The sequence below is a fragment of the Helianthus annuus genome, chromosome 8, assembly GCF_002127325.2.
Source record: "Helianthus annuus cultivar XRQ/B chromosome 8, HanXRQr2.0-SUNRISE, whole genome shotgun sequence".
In the NCBI taxonomy this organism is placed as follows: Eukaryota; Viridiplantae; Streptophyta; class Magnoliopsida; order Asterales; family Asteraceae; genus Helianthus; species Helianthus annuus.
Window position 1 is genome coordinate 45,225,239 of NC_035440.2, and position 18,251 is coordinate 45,243,489.

Genomic DNA, 18,251 nt, shown 5'->3' on the forward strand with positions numbered 1-18,251 from the left:
GCGTCAACAGTGAAAGTTAAGGCTTTCCAATATAATTAATAAATAAACCGGGGACTTAATAATGCGGGTAATTAACACGAGGCCCCTATCGGTAAATAACCGAGGGCCAAACCGCAAAGTTACCCCTTCAAAACCGAAAGGTCAGGCGAATCATTACGAAAGATTTCGTTATTAATGGCCAGATTCTGTAATAATTACAAAAAGATTTAAAAATTCAGAAAATATAACCTTAGGCGACCCGCGTAAGGTTTGGACATAAGTTGAGGCGGGCCGCGAGCCTCCTCTATTTCGCGTCTGTTATTTGAACTTTAGGCGACCCGCATTAAAATGCATGGGAACTCCCATGCGGGCCGCGTAAAGTGCCCAGATGCAGAAATTTTGCAACTACTTGGCTTTTGGAGCTTGTGAACGATCATGCACATAATTATGGGGCATGGGCACCCTATGCTCAACCCATAACACTTAGGGGACACCTACCATCACCCCTGGTCTGATAGTAGTGCTTGCAATGATCAATATGGCTTGGCATTTGGCTATAAATAGCCATGTTGTAGTTACAACATTCACACAACTCAAACAACTTCCATCTGATCATTCTAAGTGCTCCCAAGTGTTCTTCTCTGCTCCATATTCAAGTCCTAACTTCTGTAAGTTGCCTTGATCATTCATACTTCAGTTTATGCTTAGTATTTAGCCAAAAACCAAACCGTCGTAAGTATGGTTTGACTTTAAAATATCTTGCAAATGGTTCAGTCTTATGACGAATCAAAAGTGGTTATGAGTTGGTATTTATGTGGGTATTAAACCTCTAAAATGGTTCCCCCTGATCACCACTCTAACCATATCAAATGTCGAGTCAAACGTGCGGTTAGAAAGTCAACAGAAAGCTATTTTGGCGATTTATGCATAATCTGTAATATATATGTTATGGAACCTGTTTTGATAATCATAAAACATGATAATAAGTATATAAACATGTTTGCGCTCGTTTGAATCGATCATTTACTATATAGAACCGGTTCGGAGCCGAATGTCGCAAAAGTTTGACTTTTGCTTTGACTTCAGTTCTGACCCGTTTTAGTGAGGTATAAATATACCCTAGGACTCTCTTAGGACCAGGTCACATGTTGGTATAAGCCTCTGTGGTCGGTTCATGAGTTATCCGAGTCTTTAGCGCATTTCCGTCATTCGCCTAAAAGTTGACCGTAACGGCCTTTTGAAATTAAAACGAGTATTTCGGACACGTGAACGGACCAAAACCTTTCTTATTAAATTATAAGCATGTCCCTAAAGTTTCACGTCAAACCGAGGTCTAGAATGAGAGTTATGCTAAAAGGCGCACTTTTAAGAAAGTTTTGTAATTAATGGCGCAATTAGCATAACGCCCATCTAACCCAAGTTTTCGTCACCAAAACTTTTACCCACTGTGGTAAAATAATATTTTGGGAATTTTAAAGATTTTTAATAATTTTTACCTTGCTCATAACCTGCGGTTATGGCTACGGTTCGGTAAATACCGAATATGCCCTTTTTGGCCAAAACGGGAGTTCTACAAGGTCTTTTGACCCGATTCCAGTTGCTACTGGTTTTAAATAATAAATAAAGTATTTTAAGCTTTATAAGCTGTTCGGGAAACTCAGATTCCCTGTAGAACCCGACAAACTTTTTTTTAAAGTCTTTAAAATGACCAAAAAGCCACTTCGGGGCATAATATTAACTTAAACTCGTTACGGGCATTACGGAAGGTATCCTACTGATACCAAAATATTTTAAGGCATATTGACTTAGGAAATAAGCGTACGACTCTTATGGTTAACCGTTTCGCCTATTTGCGCACACGGTACGGCTCATAGAACTAGTTTTCGTGCAATAGCCGATACGGGTCAAATTATACTATTTGAACCCCAAAATCCAGAGTATGAACTATAAACCCATATAAAACAAGTCACTGAACTTGTTGGGTCCAAATCATACTCCATTTTCGGTTTTCGCCTTTTCGTGCGAATTAACCATATCTATATATCGGAATCAACCGGTTTAAGCTACGGCTAATACAAGGACCGTTAGGATTCTAAGAGGTTAATTAAAACCTTCGTTCCAGATTAGGAGCCCCAGTAAAAGCTATCGGTGACTTGATCTAAATTAAGGATTAATACTTGCAAAGGTAAATACTTTAACTTATTTCCCCTATATGGGCTTGGGTTACGGTATATTAATACCGCTTGATTGAGCATTATATACTTCCATCGCTTAGGTGGTTAATTGATTAAATATGATTGGCTCATTTAAACAGTTTTGTTGCTTATAAGCCTTTGGGGGGTTTAATGACCGTTGTCCCGGATATCCTCGGCATCATTTTACGAAATGGCCACGACCATCGACATCCCGGTGTAGGCGTACACCCGGTATAAAGTGTCGACATTAAAACTAAAAGACGTAGCCGTTGGTTTTCATACTACGGTTTTACGCAAACGTGGTGTGTCTATAAATCTTTAACCCGGCACGACCCGGGCTACTGAACGCATAAAAGAACATGTAAAACGTTCACAAGATTATTATGAATTTTCCCAAGTTATAAAAGAATTTGTGCCTTGTGCATTCAAATCAATTTTAATAAACATTTTCAAATGTGTCAGTTGAATGTATTTACCAGTGTAAACTGACGTATTTTCCCCAAAAAGATTAAGTGCAGGTACCTAAACGTAATTGGCTGGTATTAGCTCCCTAGCGTCGGGATAAGCCTCGCAAGCTTGATTGCAGTATCTAATGGAACAATACCTTACTTTTATTTTCGATCCACTGTGGATATTCAACTCTGTAATACATTGATATTATGATCAGAGGTTGAAATTTATATATTTATCTTAAGCTTCCGCTGTGCATTATATAATTGTGTGGTTTGACTATATTGTTGCCAACATCGTCACGGTAATCCCCCACCGGGCCCACCGGTGAGACACGTGGAATTCGGGGTGTGACAGTCAATCCACGTCATACAATCGACGGCTCCCTTTTCCCCAGTGAAATCTCTGGGCTTGCAGGACACAAAATACTTGTACGTACAGGACCTGCTGTACGTGTCATGCTTCAGCTTAATCTCCTGCTTTGGGACGCTGCTGTGGTTGGAGGAGTGATTATCATCCTCAGCTTTCTTCGGCTCACTCTTTTTAGAGGGTGGCTTGCTATGAGCCTCAGAATGAGTCTTGGGCTTTGCGTGCGTTTCTGTTCGGGTCCTACTCCGAGTACCACTAGATTCCCTGAATTGCCTATCCATAGCTTTGGCAACAGCGTTATCTATCAGTCCTTGCAACTCTGCACCGGTAACGTGAATCTTTGCATTATCTGAGTGTTCCCCAGAATGACTGTTGGTCTCCTCCGATTTGGCCATTGTAGCTTTAAGCTACAATAAAGGACAAGGTCTAGTTTAGAACCTAACAGTATTATCGTTCTAGACGATTTATTAACCATGGTATCAAGAACCTTAGCAGTTAATTTAATAAATTTCATTCAGGCTCTTAATAGCAATCAAGGAATGAAAATATATATATTGGCACCATAGGCCTAGTCACATGGACAATTACTAAATTATAAATTTAGATTTTTATAGGATTATAAATTGTATAATTAAACAAATAATCCTTTACTAGACAGAGAGTCATAAACCACAACTGTCATTATATAACATAGTTATAACCCGTAGGTATCAAGTCATAAACAGACTTGTATACAAATATAATCTGTAGATATTTCTTTTCTTGGCAGGGAGTTATAAACCACAACTGCCACTATATGACATAGTCATAACCCGTAGGTATCAAGTCATTAATAGACTTGTATACAGATAAAATCTGTAGATAATTTATCAAAAAGGGTGGCTTGTGTGATTTTACGGATCACGCTTGGCCAGGAATGTTAACATGTTTTCAGATGTTAACAGGGAGTTGAATCCTTTCAACCAGGTTTTACCATCAGGGCCAGGCCTGTTAATAAGGCATTCAAGCTAGGTTATACCTTACTAAGATTCTTATAAATGGCAAATCAAATAAAAATTGATATTTTCCATTATTTTAATATTATATTCATGCATATAAATAAAATGAGAAATTCAAATTAACCATTTCAAATTTCAAATAAAGTACCAGTACATATTTGCCCTAAACGGGACTTTGAAATAACATGAATAACATGAATAACATGCCCGCGCAGGGGCTAAACAAATAACAACAATAACAAAATAAAATAAAGCAAACCCACGCAGGGGTCAACAGAACAGCATACCCACGCAGGGGTAGAATAAGATAGATATACCCACACAGGGGTAGAGTACAAGGATAGATGTCCACGCAGGGACATAAGTAAATGAGACAATAATTAAAGGATTCAATGATCCCTCTTGCCCTTACCCTTGAGCAGGTCAAATACCTTCTTGAACATACCACTGGTGCGACGGCGATCAGCTCGCATCTCGTGTTGAAACTCACGTCGCATGCTATCAATCCCATGCAGGATCTCCTGAACCTGCGGCGGCGACATCATAGGCGCCGGTGGCGGTGGCTGGTACTGCTGTGGCTGCGGTGGCTGGTACGACTGCGGCTGCGGTGGCTGCTGGTAACCCGGAGGGTAACCAAAAGTAGACTGCCCAGCAGCCCAAGTGTCTCCCAATGGACCACTAGGAGGGAGTGAGCTGTAGTTCACAGCTTGCCAATAAGGGTCTCCTGTGTAATCATAACCCTGAGGGAAAACATGCTCGAACGGGTTAAACTGAGCGGCACTAGCATAAGCCGGAATCGGCTCTCCATAGTTCTGCGGCGGCAGAGGCGGGATCGGTACAGAAGTAACCTCCGATACGGGATGCTGAGACTCCCCTGTCTCGGACTCCCCGGGAAGAGACGTGTAGTGGCTGCTACCAACATGTGGAGGGGTGCCTATGCGAATCCCTCCGCGCGTAGACATGCGCGCATTCCTCCTTGGCCTCTGAGGCGGAGGAGGTAAAACTGGTGGCGGCGGTGGTGACGGAGTGATCACGTCACGCCATAGGGCCTCAGATAGGTCCTGCGGTAGAGGCGGCTGCTGCTGGAGCTGCTGCTGCTGCGAGTGGTGCTGCGAGTGCACCGGTGAAACCTGGTGAGACTGGAGCATCGGAGAGTTGTGGCTGGGGGTGAAATACCAATCATGCTGCTTAAATCTCTCCTGAAAGCTGTCCCCACCATTGTAGGGTGATCCCCTAAATGGCGACCCATCCGATATCTCAATCGGATGGTTAGGCGTACCTGATGGCGGTAGCGAGGGGTCCGTATCCTCGTCGACGTCCATCTCGTGACCACCAGAAAAGTGGTCCTCCGGTCCAAGTGGGTTATGACCCACTGGCTCATCCACAAAAGCATCAGGGTTATACAAACCCTGGTAGACTGGTGCTGGATACTGGTGCGGTGACTGCTGCAAAGGTATGTAGGATCCATGCGAACCATGGGGCCCATTCTCCGAGTGGGGCCCAAACGAGTGGGGTAAAGACGGTGAAGTGCTGGCGGACACCGAGTGTCTAGCAGGCTCGGCGAAAGACCTCCAAAGGTCGTTGGCGGCTGTGTTGTGCGTGGCGGATGGTGCTCGCCTATGTGAGGGCCCTGCCTCATGGTCGTGAGACGTAGCAAATCCTCCTCGACCTCTCATCCATGGCAGCATAGTGATCCTGTCAAAAGTCAAACAAGTTGCACAACAAATATATAAGACAAAGCTAAATAATAAAAATAAATTAAACGAAAAGTTGAACATTTCCTAAGTTCTTTGTCTAGACTCGAAAATCGAGGATTGTGCAATTGTGTAACTGAGATTAAACACAAAAGACTAGTGTTTAATTCACTCAGCGTTGGCTCTGATACCAACCTGTCACACCCCGATTTCCACGTGTCACCGGTGGGCCCGGTGTGGGGTACAGTGACGTAGTTGGCATCGTCATAGACAATCAACACAATGTAATAATGCACAGCGGAAGCAGAATAGAAACATTTCAACTTTTAAATAAAGTGTAATAATAAATATCACAGTAGTTGAAATGGATCCACAGGCGGATCAAATAAAATAAGATAAAATAGTTCAACAGATATATTGTCGTCCAAGCTTGCGAGACTATAGTGGACGCTCTTAGGAAACAACCAGCCTATTTCCGTATAGTACCTGCACTTAACCTTTTGGGAAAAATACGTCAGTTTACACTGGTAAATACAAATCAACCGACTCATTTTGAAAATGATTGAAAATTGATTTAAATGCACAAGGCATAAATATTTTTATTAACTTGGGATAATTATATAATATAAACTTGTGAACGAATTACATGCACTTATATCTCTGGTGGCCCGGGATCTGCTGTCCGGGCTAGAGATTAAATGACACACCACATTAAAGAGTTATACGCGTCGGGTGTACGCCTACACCCCGTGCTCTGGTCGTGGCCATCTCGTAAGATAATGCCAAGGATATCCGGGACACGGTCAACAACCCCCCAAAGCCTTTAAGTAAGACAAAACTGTTTAAACGAAGTCGCACAAGCTATTCAAGACTGTACACCTATAAGGCGCAGGACTTGTGCGCCCGATCAAGCGGTATTTTAAATATCGTACCCCAAGCCCGTATAGGGAAAATAAGTCAAAATGTATTTACCTGGGCAAGTATAAGTCACAAATGATAAGTGTTGGTAGCTTTTACCGGGCCTCCTAATCTGGAACAAGGTTTATAATTAACCTATTAGATTCCTAACGGCCTTTTATTTAAGCCTAAGCTTTGACCGGTTAGTTTTAAGAATGATACGGTTTACGCACGATTAAGCGAAAGACCGGATAGAATGTGATTTAGACCCGACAAGTTTGAATACTTGTATAATATGGGTATACTAAATACATTCTGGATTTTGAAATAAAAATGATATCGTTTGACCCGTTTCGGTCAATTTACGCAAACTAGTTACGTAAACCGAACCGAACGCGAAAAGGGCGATACGGGTAGACCAATGATTCAAATGCAAGTTCCCTGAGATAATATGCTTAAAATATGATATTATATCAGTAAGTTATGTTCTATATTGCCCGGAATAATTTTAAACCCAATTTATGCCTTAGAAGGGCATTTTGGTCATTTAAAAGATAATAAAAGGGTAAAATTAGAAATCTGAGTTTCGGGTCTGGTTCATACAGTAAATATACTTAATATAACATATTATATCAGTAGGGTATGACCCATATATCAAATTTATCATTTAAAACTAAACTATGCACCGTAGGGGTATTTTAGTAATTTCACAAGGGCTAAAAGTGCCAAAACTGGAAATCTGAGTTCATATACTTATACTTACTGTTTTTATATGAAAATAAGCTAAACACATCAGTAGGTATAGGTCTTATATGTTTAAAACAAGTATAACGCTTACTATGCGCTTAAAACGCTAAATATGCGATTTAAGGGCGTTTTCGGGTTTTCAAATTAAATCTGAGATTTTTATATTTCCAGAATACTTAAAATAATTTATTCATCATATAAAATCAGTAGAAAAAGGTTTCGGGTCAAAAGGATGTGTAAAACTCATTTTATGGCTTAAACGGTCAAAACCGACATAACCCGAAATAGCTAGGCGATCTAGGATCCGTTCAGCCAAAAATTAATTAAAAATCATCAAAATTCCCAGAATATTATTATACATCAGTTGGTAAAAAGTTTTGCATCAAAACGTGGCCAGAAACGGGTTCTGCGCGAAAAGGACCGTTTATGTAAATTTATAATATAGTTTTACGCTAATGGCCATAACTCACAATCTGGACCACCAACTGATCCGAAACTTTCGGTGCAAGTTCATATATTAGAAATAAAGATTTCTATCCTTTCATTTTTCCAAAAATCCCGTTTTAAATCAAAAAGGGCAAGATAGTCAACTTTATGCATAAACCGGAAACATGCATTCGAATAGGCTAAACATAGACTCAATCAAAGAAAATTCCAGAAAGTTTAACTAAAATAAAAATAGTCAAAAATACTTTCCAATACAGATCTCGAACATGCATGTACGAATCCGAATCGATAGTCTACGAAATAATCGTTTTACAAGACTTTCGGTTCCGATTCGTGGCTATACTATAGATTGTCGAGTTGATGATGATTAAAACACATTCTTATATGTATTACAAGTTATTTATGATGATCAATCAGATTGCATGTCATCTATATCATTATTCATGTCATTTTTCACAAGAATCGCTTCTGTTGACTTTTTAGAACCATGTTTGACTCGACAATTAGCATGCATATAGTGGGATTCAGATAGTGCCCTTTAGAGGGTTTGTTTCCCACATAAATACCAATCTATAACAGGTTTCAATTCGAGAAATGACTGAAAGAAATCCGTTTAATCAGAAAGTCAAAGCTTATGAATACCCAGTTTGACTTTTAGCAATAATCACAACAAGAACGGATTAAAGAACGAATTGAAAGCTTACAAAGGTCCTATAGGTGATTAGTGAACACTAGAAATCGGCCTTGATGATCAGATTAGCTCCAGGAAGTCTTGAGAACCTTTGCAAGTCTTGAGAGTTCTTGTTCACAATTTGTAAATGCTCAAGAATGAGATGAATTCGGATTTAAAGCTGTAATTTGAGGTTTACTGTAGTCATAGCCATGCATGGCTTCTAATTGGAGCATTTGGAGGCAAGAAACAACTGGATTCCACTCAAAATCGGACCCAATTCGACCCAAATCCGAACTTCCTGTCGCTGGCAACCCCACGCGGCCCGCTTGGGCTTTACCAGGCGGGTCGCCTGACCCTGGTTCAGCCAAACTTGCTTCAGTTTTGGCAGAAATGGTCCCTGAGCTTGTACGCGATGTTTCGGCCACTTTTCTCGACCCGTAAACCCCCAAACTTGGTTTTTAAGAACCTTAGGACTTTTACCAACATGGTAATGTCCTCGGATAACTTTGCGCTCAACCGAAAAGCCATGAAATTCGACGTTGACGCTTTTAGTCCTTCAAGTACGGTTTTGGCCATAACTTTCTCATACGTTGACGAAACTTCATGAAATTTTTACCACATATTCTAGTGAGTATATTTTAGCTATACAAAGCTTCGGGTCTGCCAAAAGTTCACTCAGAGGTATAAATTAAACATGTTGACACTTTTGGCCCCTATAGTTTGCAATACTTCACTTTTGTGTAATTTCCGCGTCGTATGATCCATGAACCATCCGTTTAAGGTTATAAACATTATGTAGGGTTATCATAGAGCCTGTTTATCCATTGTTGACACTTTGGACCCTTACGTTCCATAGTTCTCACTGTTTGTCACTTTTAGTCCCTCTAAAGTATGTTTTCACATAACGGAACCTTATGACACGTGTCAAGACATTAGTGGGCGAAATTTTTCGAGGTGTTACACCTCATGTTTATATGCATTAAATCTATGAAAATAATATTACCAAGTCAGAGCATTGAATGACTAGATGTCTTGGCCAACTCAGTATGTGCCCAATTGCATCTCCGACCTCCATAATGAACTCCTCTTCAAGTGGAACCGGTAGTAATGCTTCTCTATGTAAACATATTTCCAACATGACTCGAAGGAACTCCTCTTCATTTGTATCCATCAGTATAGTTCCTTTGGCAACTATGTTTGATGCGTTGTCAACCGCAAGAAAACATGACATATCCTACAAATATATATATATATATATATATATATATAGTTGCGCTAAAATAAGAACCAACTCGAGTTGTAAGAACCGTGAGAACTTTTTGATCCGGGGCGAGGTGAACCAAATTTTTTTTCATAAATGTAGATGCGTGTATTATAAACACATTTGTAAAAAAAAAAAATTCAAAAAAAATGTCGTGTGTGTAGTTTTGAGCACCACAAGTTTGTGTTTACGGGTACTGTAAATTTTCCGGTAAGATTTACGGTACCCGTAAACACAAACTTGCTGTGCTCAAAACTACACACACGACATTTTTTTTTGAATTTTTTTTTACAAATGTGTTTATAATACACGCATCTATGTTTATGAAAAAAACAATTTGGTCCACCTCGCCCCGTACGGTGTAGTTTTCACGGTTCTTACAACTCGAGGTGGTTCTCATTTTAGCGGTCCCCTATATATATATATATATATATAGGATGTTACTTCTTATAGCCATGACTTGCAATGAATTCGTATAGAACATAAAGAAATTATCTTAAAAAGAAACACTTATACCCAAGACTTACAAGTGGTTCTTCATCTGGGTTGTCTTCAAGATCTTCATTGCCCCATTGGCAACTTTCGGCTTCTTCTGACACATTGTTCACACCTCTTTTTAGTTTCTCTAATTCATCTTCAAGCTTGTTGAGTCATTTATCATACTTCTTCTTCCCAGTGTCCATGTAATGCTTGACAGTATTGGGTAAATAAAAGTATTGTTGTGGAGTTACAAATTTTCCCATCCCGCGTACATGCCCACGTTGTTTATCAGTACCCAAGGCCTGGGTAAGCACATCATGTGTTCCACATGTGCCCTCTCCAGAATCTGATTCCTTAAGCTGGTCCTGAAATTGGTCAACACTCAACAATAAGTCATATGTAAGTCAACAGTAAGTAAAAAATGTAAGTGAGCAATGGTCTATAATTACGTTTATTGGAGGAGGATAAAATACAAACTACTTTGAACCTGAAAACTGTAAGAACTATTTAGATTTTGACAAATGGTACAACTTAAATAGTTTTAATAAGGGTATTTTTGTCATTGACAATATAAAAAAATATGAAAATTCCTAAATTTAAGCTATGAAAATATTAGATTGATTCCATATTATCATTATCATTATCATTCCATTCCAGATCCTACTTTCATGCAATTTGATTTATCATCCAGATTCGCGAGAGGCCTTTTTTTCCCTTTTATTCTTCTTCCATCAGGTCTCATTTTGTTTTCTGCTGATATCATTATATTTGTGCTGATATCATTTTTAGTGTGCTGATATTATTTTGTTTGTGCTAATACCATTCAGTTTGTAATCAACACCCACAGTCATCAAGTGTTGATATCATTTTCTTTGTGCTAATATCGATCATTTTCACTGTGCTAGTATCATGTTTTTTATTGTGCTAGTATCATTTTGATTGTGCTAGTATTGTTATCTATGTAATCAAAACCCACAATCAGAAAATATAAAAAATACAGAGGACGAATTGAAAATAAAAAGGATTTAAGGTTTTTTTTCTCTAAAAAATTATTGATTACTATATTCCAGCTTTTATGTAACTAATTAGCTACCACAAACCCAAGCAACCCTTTATAGTTTAGTCTTGGATATGGATGAGCTCGGTAGCAACCGGCATTGAAAATACCGGTACCGTACGGTACGGTACCGAATATACCTGGTACGGTACCAGTACTGAATATACCCGGTACGATACGGTATGGTTCGGTACCGGTATTTGAGGGTAAGTTTCATGAACAAAGCAACTACTGCCACAAATCAGCCTACTAAACTGACCAAATCAACCTATTGTATTCAACATTTAAACCTCATAGTGTAAGATCAAAGAAAGACTTACAATTCTATCAACTACCACTTGGACATCTGAGTCGAAACCTCCTATTTTCAGTTCTCTTGCTCATTTCCACAACATTGCCCTATCAATCTCCTCTTCCTCCAGGCCGGTTTCTTGCATCTAAATTATCAAGAATAACAAAATTAAATTAACGTAAACAAATAAAAGTGAATTATTAGGTTAACTGCATTCATACAATCTCAGTAGTGAGTCTGGCATATCCCTTTCTGCTCAAATGATGATTGTATTTATGATGTGCACGAACTTTCTTTGCCTTCTTACTTGTCTCCTGCATTAGAAACATTAATTAAAATGTTTATATAATGTTAGATAAGACATGGACTACTAAACAAATACAAGCACCAAAAGTTTAGACAAACCTCCCATTGTTTTGAAGTTCTTTGTGCTACAAATAGTTTCCAGTCTTCTTTTTTCAAGAACGGATACTTAAGAGGAGGATTAAGTAAATTTTTCTTCTCCTCAGGGTCATTTTTTTGTGTCTCAATGTAATCCCTGTATAGAGTATGTTTGAAGTTTCTCCACTTTGTCCCAATTGATTGAATAGTTTGCTTCCGGCTCTTTGGGTCAACCACAAAATGTGCCTGAAAATACAAAACAAACAATATATTCAAAAATAGGTTAACAATAGGGCTGCACATTTTGACCCGTACCCGTTTTGACCCGAACTTGTTTTGACAACCCGTTCTAACCCGAACCAAAATAGCCTTTTTTCTGAATTAACCCGTTCTGACCCGCCACCCAACCCGACCCGACTCGCCCGTTTTGGCAGGTGTAGATACAACATAAGCAAATGACAAAAGGTACGAGTGTTGTGTCATCAAACTTTGAGATGAGTAAGTACGTTTGTTTTCTGATATAGATTTGGTTCTATTAGTGATGAAGGGGATTTTGCATCACACTCTTCTTCTAGACTTGCAAAAGTTGATTCTGCCTGATTGATGTAATGCATGTAAGCTTTTGGATGCGGGATTTCAAACAATATGAATGGTAATGTTGAAATCAAGGGAAACATGAACTTCACCAAGTGACAACACACCTGGTGTTGCAAATGATGTTACTAATACATCCTTTAGCCAAACGGGTTGTCAGTGATGAAGTTACTAATAACTGTTTCAACGTGTGCCACTTATATCTGGCACAAGTATGATATATACAGATAGTTATACCAATAAATATGCGGAGTATGGGGTGTTATTGAAGATATCATAAGTAGAAGAATTGGAATAGAGCTGTAATTACGTCCATATACTTGGTATCAAAAGACGCTAAGCGATTCCAGTTTTTATATGTTCACTTTATCGATTCCAGTTTTTACATTTGTTGATCATGAATTTGACAAGATGCATGGATATGATCATGGAACAGGGATGGAGGAATAAAGGGACTATTCGCAGGAGTCGGTCCACGTGTTGCACGTGCAGGCCCATCATCTTAGCATAACCGACTTACACATATTTTAGGAATAGATTACAATTGTATTATTAGGAGATAATCTTTGTATTATTGATGTATATCCTTTCCTTTTGATATTATTCATTGCGATTTATGGACTTCGCCTATCACGAGTAAATCAGGATATAAGTATTACATGGTGCTAATTGACAATTTCTCACACTTCGTGTGGGTATACCCCCTTAAATATAAGTCCGAAACTTTTCCTACCTTTGCCAAATTCCATCAATTAATCCTCACCCAATTTAACCGGAAAATAAAAACATTCCAAGGTGACTTAGGGGGTGAATTTGACAATTTAGCATTCAAAACCTTTGCCCAACAAAACGGTCTCCTTTTCCGTTTTGCTTGCCCACAAACATCCTCTCAAAATGGAAGGGCCGAACGTATGATTCGCCGCTTGAATGACATCATTCGAGCCCTCTTAATTCATGCGAATCTACCTCCTTCGTTTTGTTTTGGGTTGAAGCCCTCCACACTGCTACCTACCTACACAATATCCTACCCACCAAAAGACTAAATTTCTACACACCTACCTTTGTTCTTTACCTCCGTCACCTAGCCTATGACCACTTACGGGTGTTCGGATGTGCTTGCTACCCCAACACATCCGCTACCCAACCCCATAAACTTCACCATAGGTCCATGCGATGTATATTCCTCGGGTATCCCCCTGATTTCCGTGGCTACTGTTGCTTGGACCCTACCACAGGTAAGGTTCACATCTCCCGAATGTGAACTTTGATGAGCACGTGTTCCCTTATACACTTCCTCATCCACCTACCTCCTACAATTTTTTGGATGACACCTTACCAACGGGCTTTACATTCCACAGGCCTGTTTCACAGCCCGTTACCCAGCCCAATACCCAACCCGTACCACCCCTTGCCACGGCCCCATACCAATTTACTTATTCTCGCCGGCCCAAAACAGTCCCTCATGTGCCAGCCCACCCTACAGGCCTAATGCCCTTATCGAACTCCTCGGCCCAACATCCAACCCAACCCCAGCCCGTCCCACCGTCAGCCCCGGCCCCACCTCCAAACCTGACTCAGCCCGTCTCACAGTCAGCCCCGGCCCAAACCCAAAACCAGCCCACCTCTATGACCACTAACCAACACCCTATGACCACTCGTTCCAAATCCCGTTCCACTCACCCGGCCATCCACAATACCCTATCTATCTCACCAGTCCCTAATTCCTATGCCAAAGCCCTAACTGATCCTAATTGGTTGCATGCCATGCAAACCGAATATACGGCTTTACAGGATAATGAAACATGGGAGCTGGTTCCTCGTCCACTTGACCATCCCGTTATCTGCTGCATGTGGTTATTCCGGCACAAATTTAAGTCGGACGGCTCGTTGGAACGATACAAGGCTAGGTTGGTGGTTAATGGAAATTCCCAAACCGTTGGTGTGGATTGTGATGAGACATTTAGCCCAGTTGTTAAACCGGCTACTATTCGTACTGTTTTGTCCTTGGCTGTCTCACGTTCTTGGCCGATTCATCAGCTCGACGTCAAGAATGCGTTTTTGCACGGGAACCTACAGGAGATAGTGTTTATGCACCAACCACCAGGTTTTTATGATAGACAGTTTCCTAATCATGTTTGTCGTTTGAAGAAATCATCGTACGGGCTAAAGCAGGCACCCAGGGCATGGTACACTCGGTTTGCCACTTTTATTACCTCTAAGGGTTTTCGCAGCAGTACCTGTGACCAGTCTTTATTTGTTTATCATCAGGACCCATCAAATATTGCATATCTATTATTATATGTTGATGATATAGCTATTATTAATGTCTGTTGAACAACATTATTGGCACGCTTTCAAAGGAATTTGCCATGACTGATTTGGGACGTTTGCATCATTTTTTGGGAATAAAAGTCACACATCAGAAGTTTGGTATTTTTTGTCACAGGCACAGTATGCCAAGGACATTATTGCCCCGCTTCCATGACCTCGTGCAAACCGTGCTCCACACCAGTTGATCTTTCTTCTAAATTAAGTGCTACCGAAGGCCAATTATTTTCGGATCCGACTCTATGTCGAAGTTTGGCGGGTGCTTTGCAATATTTAACTTTCACGCGTCCTGATCTGTCTTATGCAGTTCAACAAGTTTGTTTATTCATGCACGAGCCCAGGGATCCGCATTTTGCGTTTATGAAACGTATAATATGATATTTGCAAGGCACTATTGATTACGGTATAAGGATTGGTCGGTCGAATAACAATGATTTGGTGGCTTATTCTGATGTTGACTGGGGTGGTTGCCCCGATTCTAGACGTTCCACATCCGGTTATTGTGTGTTCCTTGGTGATAACCTTATTACTTGGTCCGCGAAACGTCAGCCTACAGTTTCACGCTCTAGTGCAGAAGCTGAATATAGGGGGGTCACTAATGCAGTTGCTGAGACAACTTGGATTCGCAACCTGATGTTTGAGTTACACACACCCTTATCTCGTGCATCGGTTATTTTCTGTGACAATGTTTCGGCGGTTTACTTGTCCAACAATCCGGTTCAACATCAAAGGACAAAACACATAGAGATCGACATACACTTCGTCCGTGAGAAGGATCATCTTGGGCACATTAAAGTTCTTCACGTGCCCTCCTCAATGCAGTACGTGGATATATTTACAAAGGGGTTATCTCGTGAACTATTCCAATCTTTTCGGTCCAGCTTGAGCGTCTGTCCTCCGCCCGCTCAAACTGAGGGGGTGTCTTAGCATAACCGACTTACACATATTTTAGGAATAGATTACAATTGTATTATTAGGAGATAATCTTTGTATTATTGATGTATATCCTTTCCTTTTATTATGGTTGTATGATCCCTATATATAGGGCCCTTGTTTATCAATAATAGATCGACAATTACAACCACAATTACTTTCACATCAGTGGAGTAATTAACACATATTAGTCATCATCATAAAAAAAACTGACCCTACCCAACCCGACCTGACTCGAAACCCGTTCTGACCCGGACCCGTTTCGATCCAAACCAAAACAACCCTTTTTATAAATGACCCGTTTTGACCCGAACCCGTTTTGACCCACGACCCGAACCGTTTACTAGGTCTGTCTCTAATATTCTATATACATGCATATTCACACAAAACCAGTTAACACCACTACTAGAATGTAATACTGATGCTCCTGTTGTAATTTTTTCAGAGAATGGTTCCTGTTGTGATACCCTTAACTCTAAGCACCTCATTTTGGTTTAGGGTCAAAATAATCAGATTTGGACTCAAGCAAAGATGGAAAACTGACGGTTGAAATAAGTAGAAGTTACCAAATGGCAATAATTACTTTAAATAAACCTGATTACACATATGGTCCCTGTGGTTATTTAAGGGTAAAACAGTCATTTAACTCAACCTAAATAGAATTTTTAACGTCTGTTAGCCTTAATACCCTAAAGTCTTACAAAATTGAAACCATAGAACCCGAATCCGTTACAAAAAAAAAGTTAGTACCTAAAAGGTGTTATTTTAGGTAATCCACATGGACTATCTGTGTAATTAACTATTAAGAAGATAGTTTAAAGTTAAGATTAGATGTTAGACTTACCATGACATATTGCCATAATTCTTCCTTTGTTTCCTTACCAACTTTCGGCCAAGTGGTATAAGTTATGGGAATCGTAGTTCTTGCTACCAATCCCTCAAAAGTAGAGAGTGCTACTGATTCCTTTCCAATTGGGACACCCTTTTTATTGTAGGTAATTATAAGTTTCCCTTTACTAGATTTTGACTTTATTGTTGGACCTCTTTGTGATTTGTTCTCTTCAGCATGCATGATCTGAGTCAGAATTCGATTCCATGTCACAAAAAAGAACCTGTTTCAACAAATACACAATAAGTAGTTATAGCATGGTGTCAATCGAAATTAAGTAACGAATACACAATAACTAGTTACAAAAATATGTAATAGAAACACAATAACATAACTAAGTAAAAAAGACAAAACCTGTCAAAATATGTTGAAAATGACACCGACTGAAAAATGATATTAAGATAAAGGGCAAAACCTTCATTGGGTTCGGATAATTCAGGTACGATAGTTTTTCAGGTCGGGTGATGTTAGGTTCGGGTTTTGAATACCCCATAAAGTTATAAGACTATGGGGTATGGGGCGAGGATTGGGGCGTGGGTTGGGTACAAACGCCCAAGTCCCCACCCTTGGTGGCTTGGGTTTTGGCATGGACCCTTGGGCGGGGGTTTCAGCCCGGGTGTTGGGCATGCCTAGCGGTCCTCCGTGGCCGGCTCTCATTGGCTGGTTGGCTAGGTCATAGCGGCTATGTTTAAAATTTAAAAAATAACCGTTTGGCCAAGCCAAAAGGTTCACCCAACTCGCTATAAAACCCCCAACCTCACCGCCTGTCCACATCGCTATCCCAACCCTTCACTCCACCTACCCGAACCCGCTACCCACACACACTTGATCGATGGCGTCTTGGATGCACGAGGAAGAGCTAGCACTTATCACGAGCGCCGTGGACGCGATGAAGGGCCGCCAACCCGGTGAGACCCGTTACTGGCCGGAAGCTTTCGCTAGCTACCGGCAAACATGGGAAATGACCGGCCCAATTTAAATGCGTGCCAACACAAGTGGCGCGAGCTACGACCGAAGCTCGATCGTTTTAAAGCCTACTACGACAGCGTCCCGGGCGGTGATATAAGTCACGAAGACCGGGTGGCGGTGGCCAACATCGAGTTCCGAGGCAAGGAGCGGAAGCCGTTTGACAAGCTCGCCCTTTTCGAAATCTACCTAACGCTTTAGGCTTTTTTTTATTTTGTAATCTTATTTTTTTGTAGAATTTTGTAATTTTTAGGAAATTTTAATGATATTTTTAGACTTTTTTTAAAATTTTGTGTGTATCTTTTAATTTAGGCTTTTTTTATTTTAATAAAACTGGCCAACCCACGCGGGCTAGCCACTCCCCGCCATACCGACCCAACACGTCACTCACCAGCGGGGGGAGGGGGGCTCGAAGTCTAGTGTCAACCCATGCCCCAAACCCCCGCCCCACCATACCCCACGGTCTAAGATAACACAGAATGATGACACACATATTTCAATATGATTTTTAAACAATGACACAAATATAGTGTCATAAAAATTATAAGATGACACACAACGATGGCACACATATTTTAATATGATTTTTAATCACAGTTAAACGATGACACACAAATATAG

At 40.3% G+C, this 18,251-nt stretch overlaps 1 protein-coding gene across 1 annotated transcript in view; it reads right to left on the reverse strand.

Moving 5' to 3' along the window:
* Nucleotides 1-18,251, reverse strand: part of LOC110871069 — a 43,070-nt gene that overhangs the window by 16,814 nt on the left and 8,005 nt on the right. The window contains exons 6-8 of the mRNA XM_035975981.1: nt 16,620-16,887; nt 11,945-12,166; nt 11,761-11,853 (exon numbers count right to left, since the gene is read on the reverse strand). Of these exons, the coding sequence (XP_035831874.1) occupies nt 11,761-11,853; nt 11,945-12,166; nt 16,620-16,887 (583 nt within the window). The remainder of the gene's footprint in view (nt 1-11,760; nt 11,854-11,944; nt 12,167-16,619; nt 16,888-18,251) is intronic.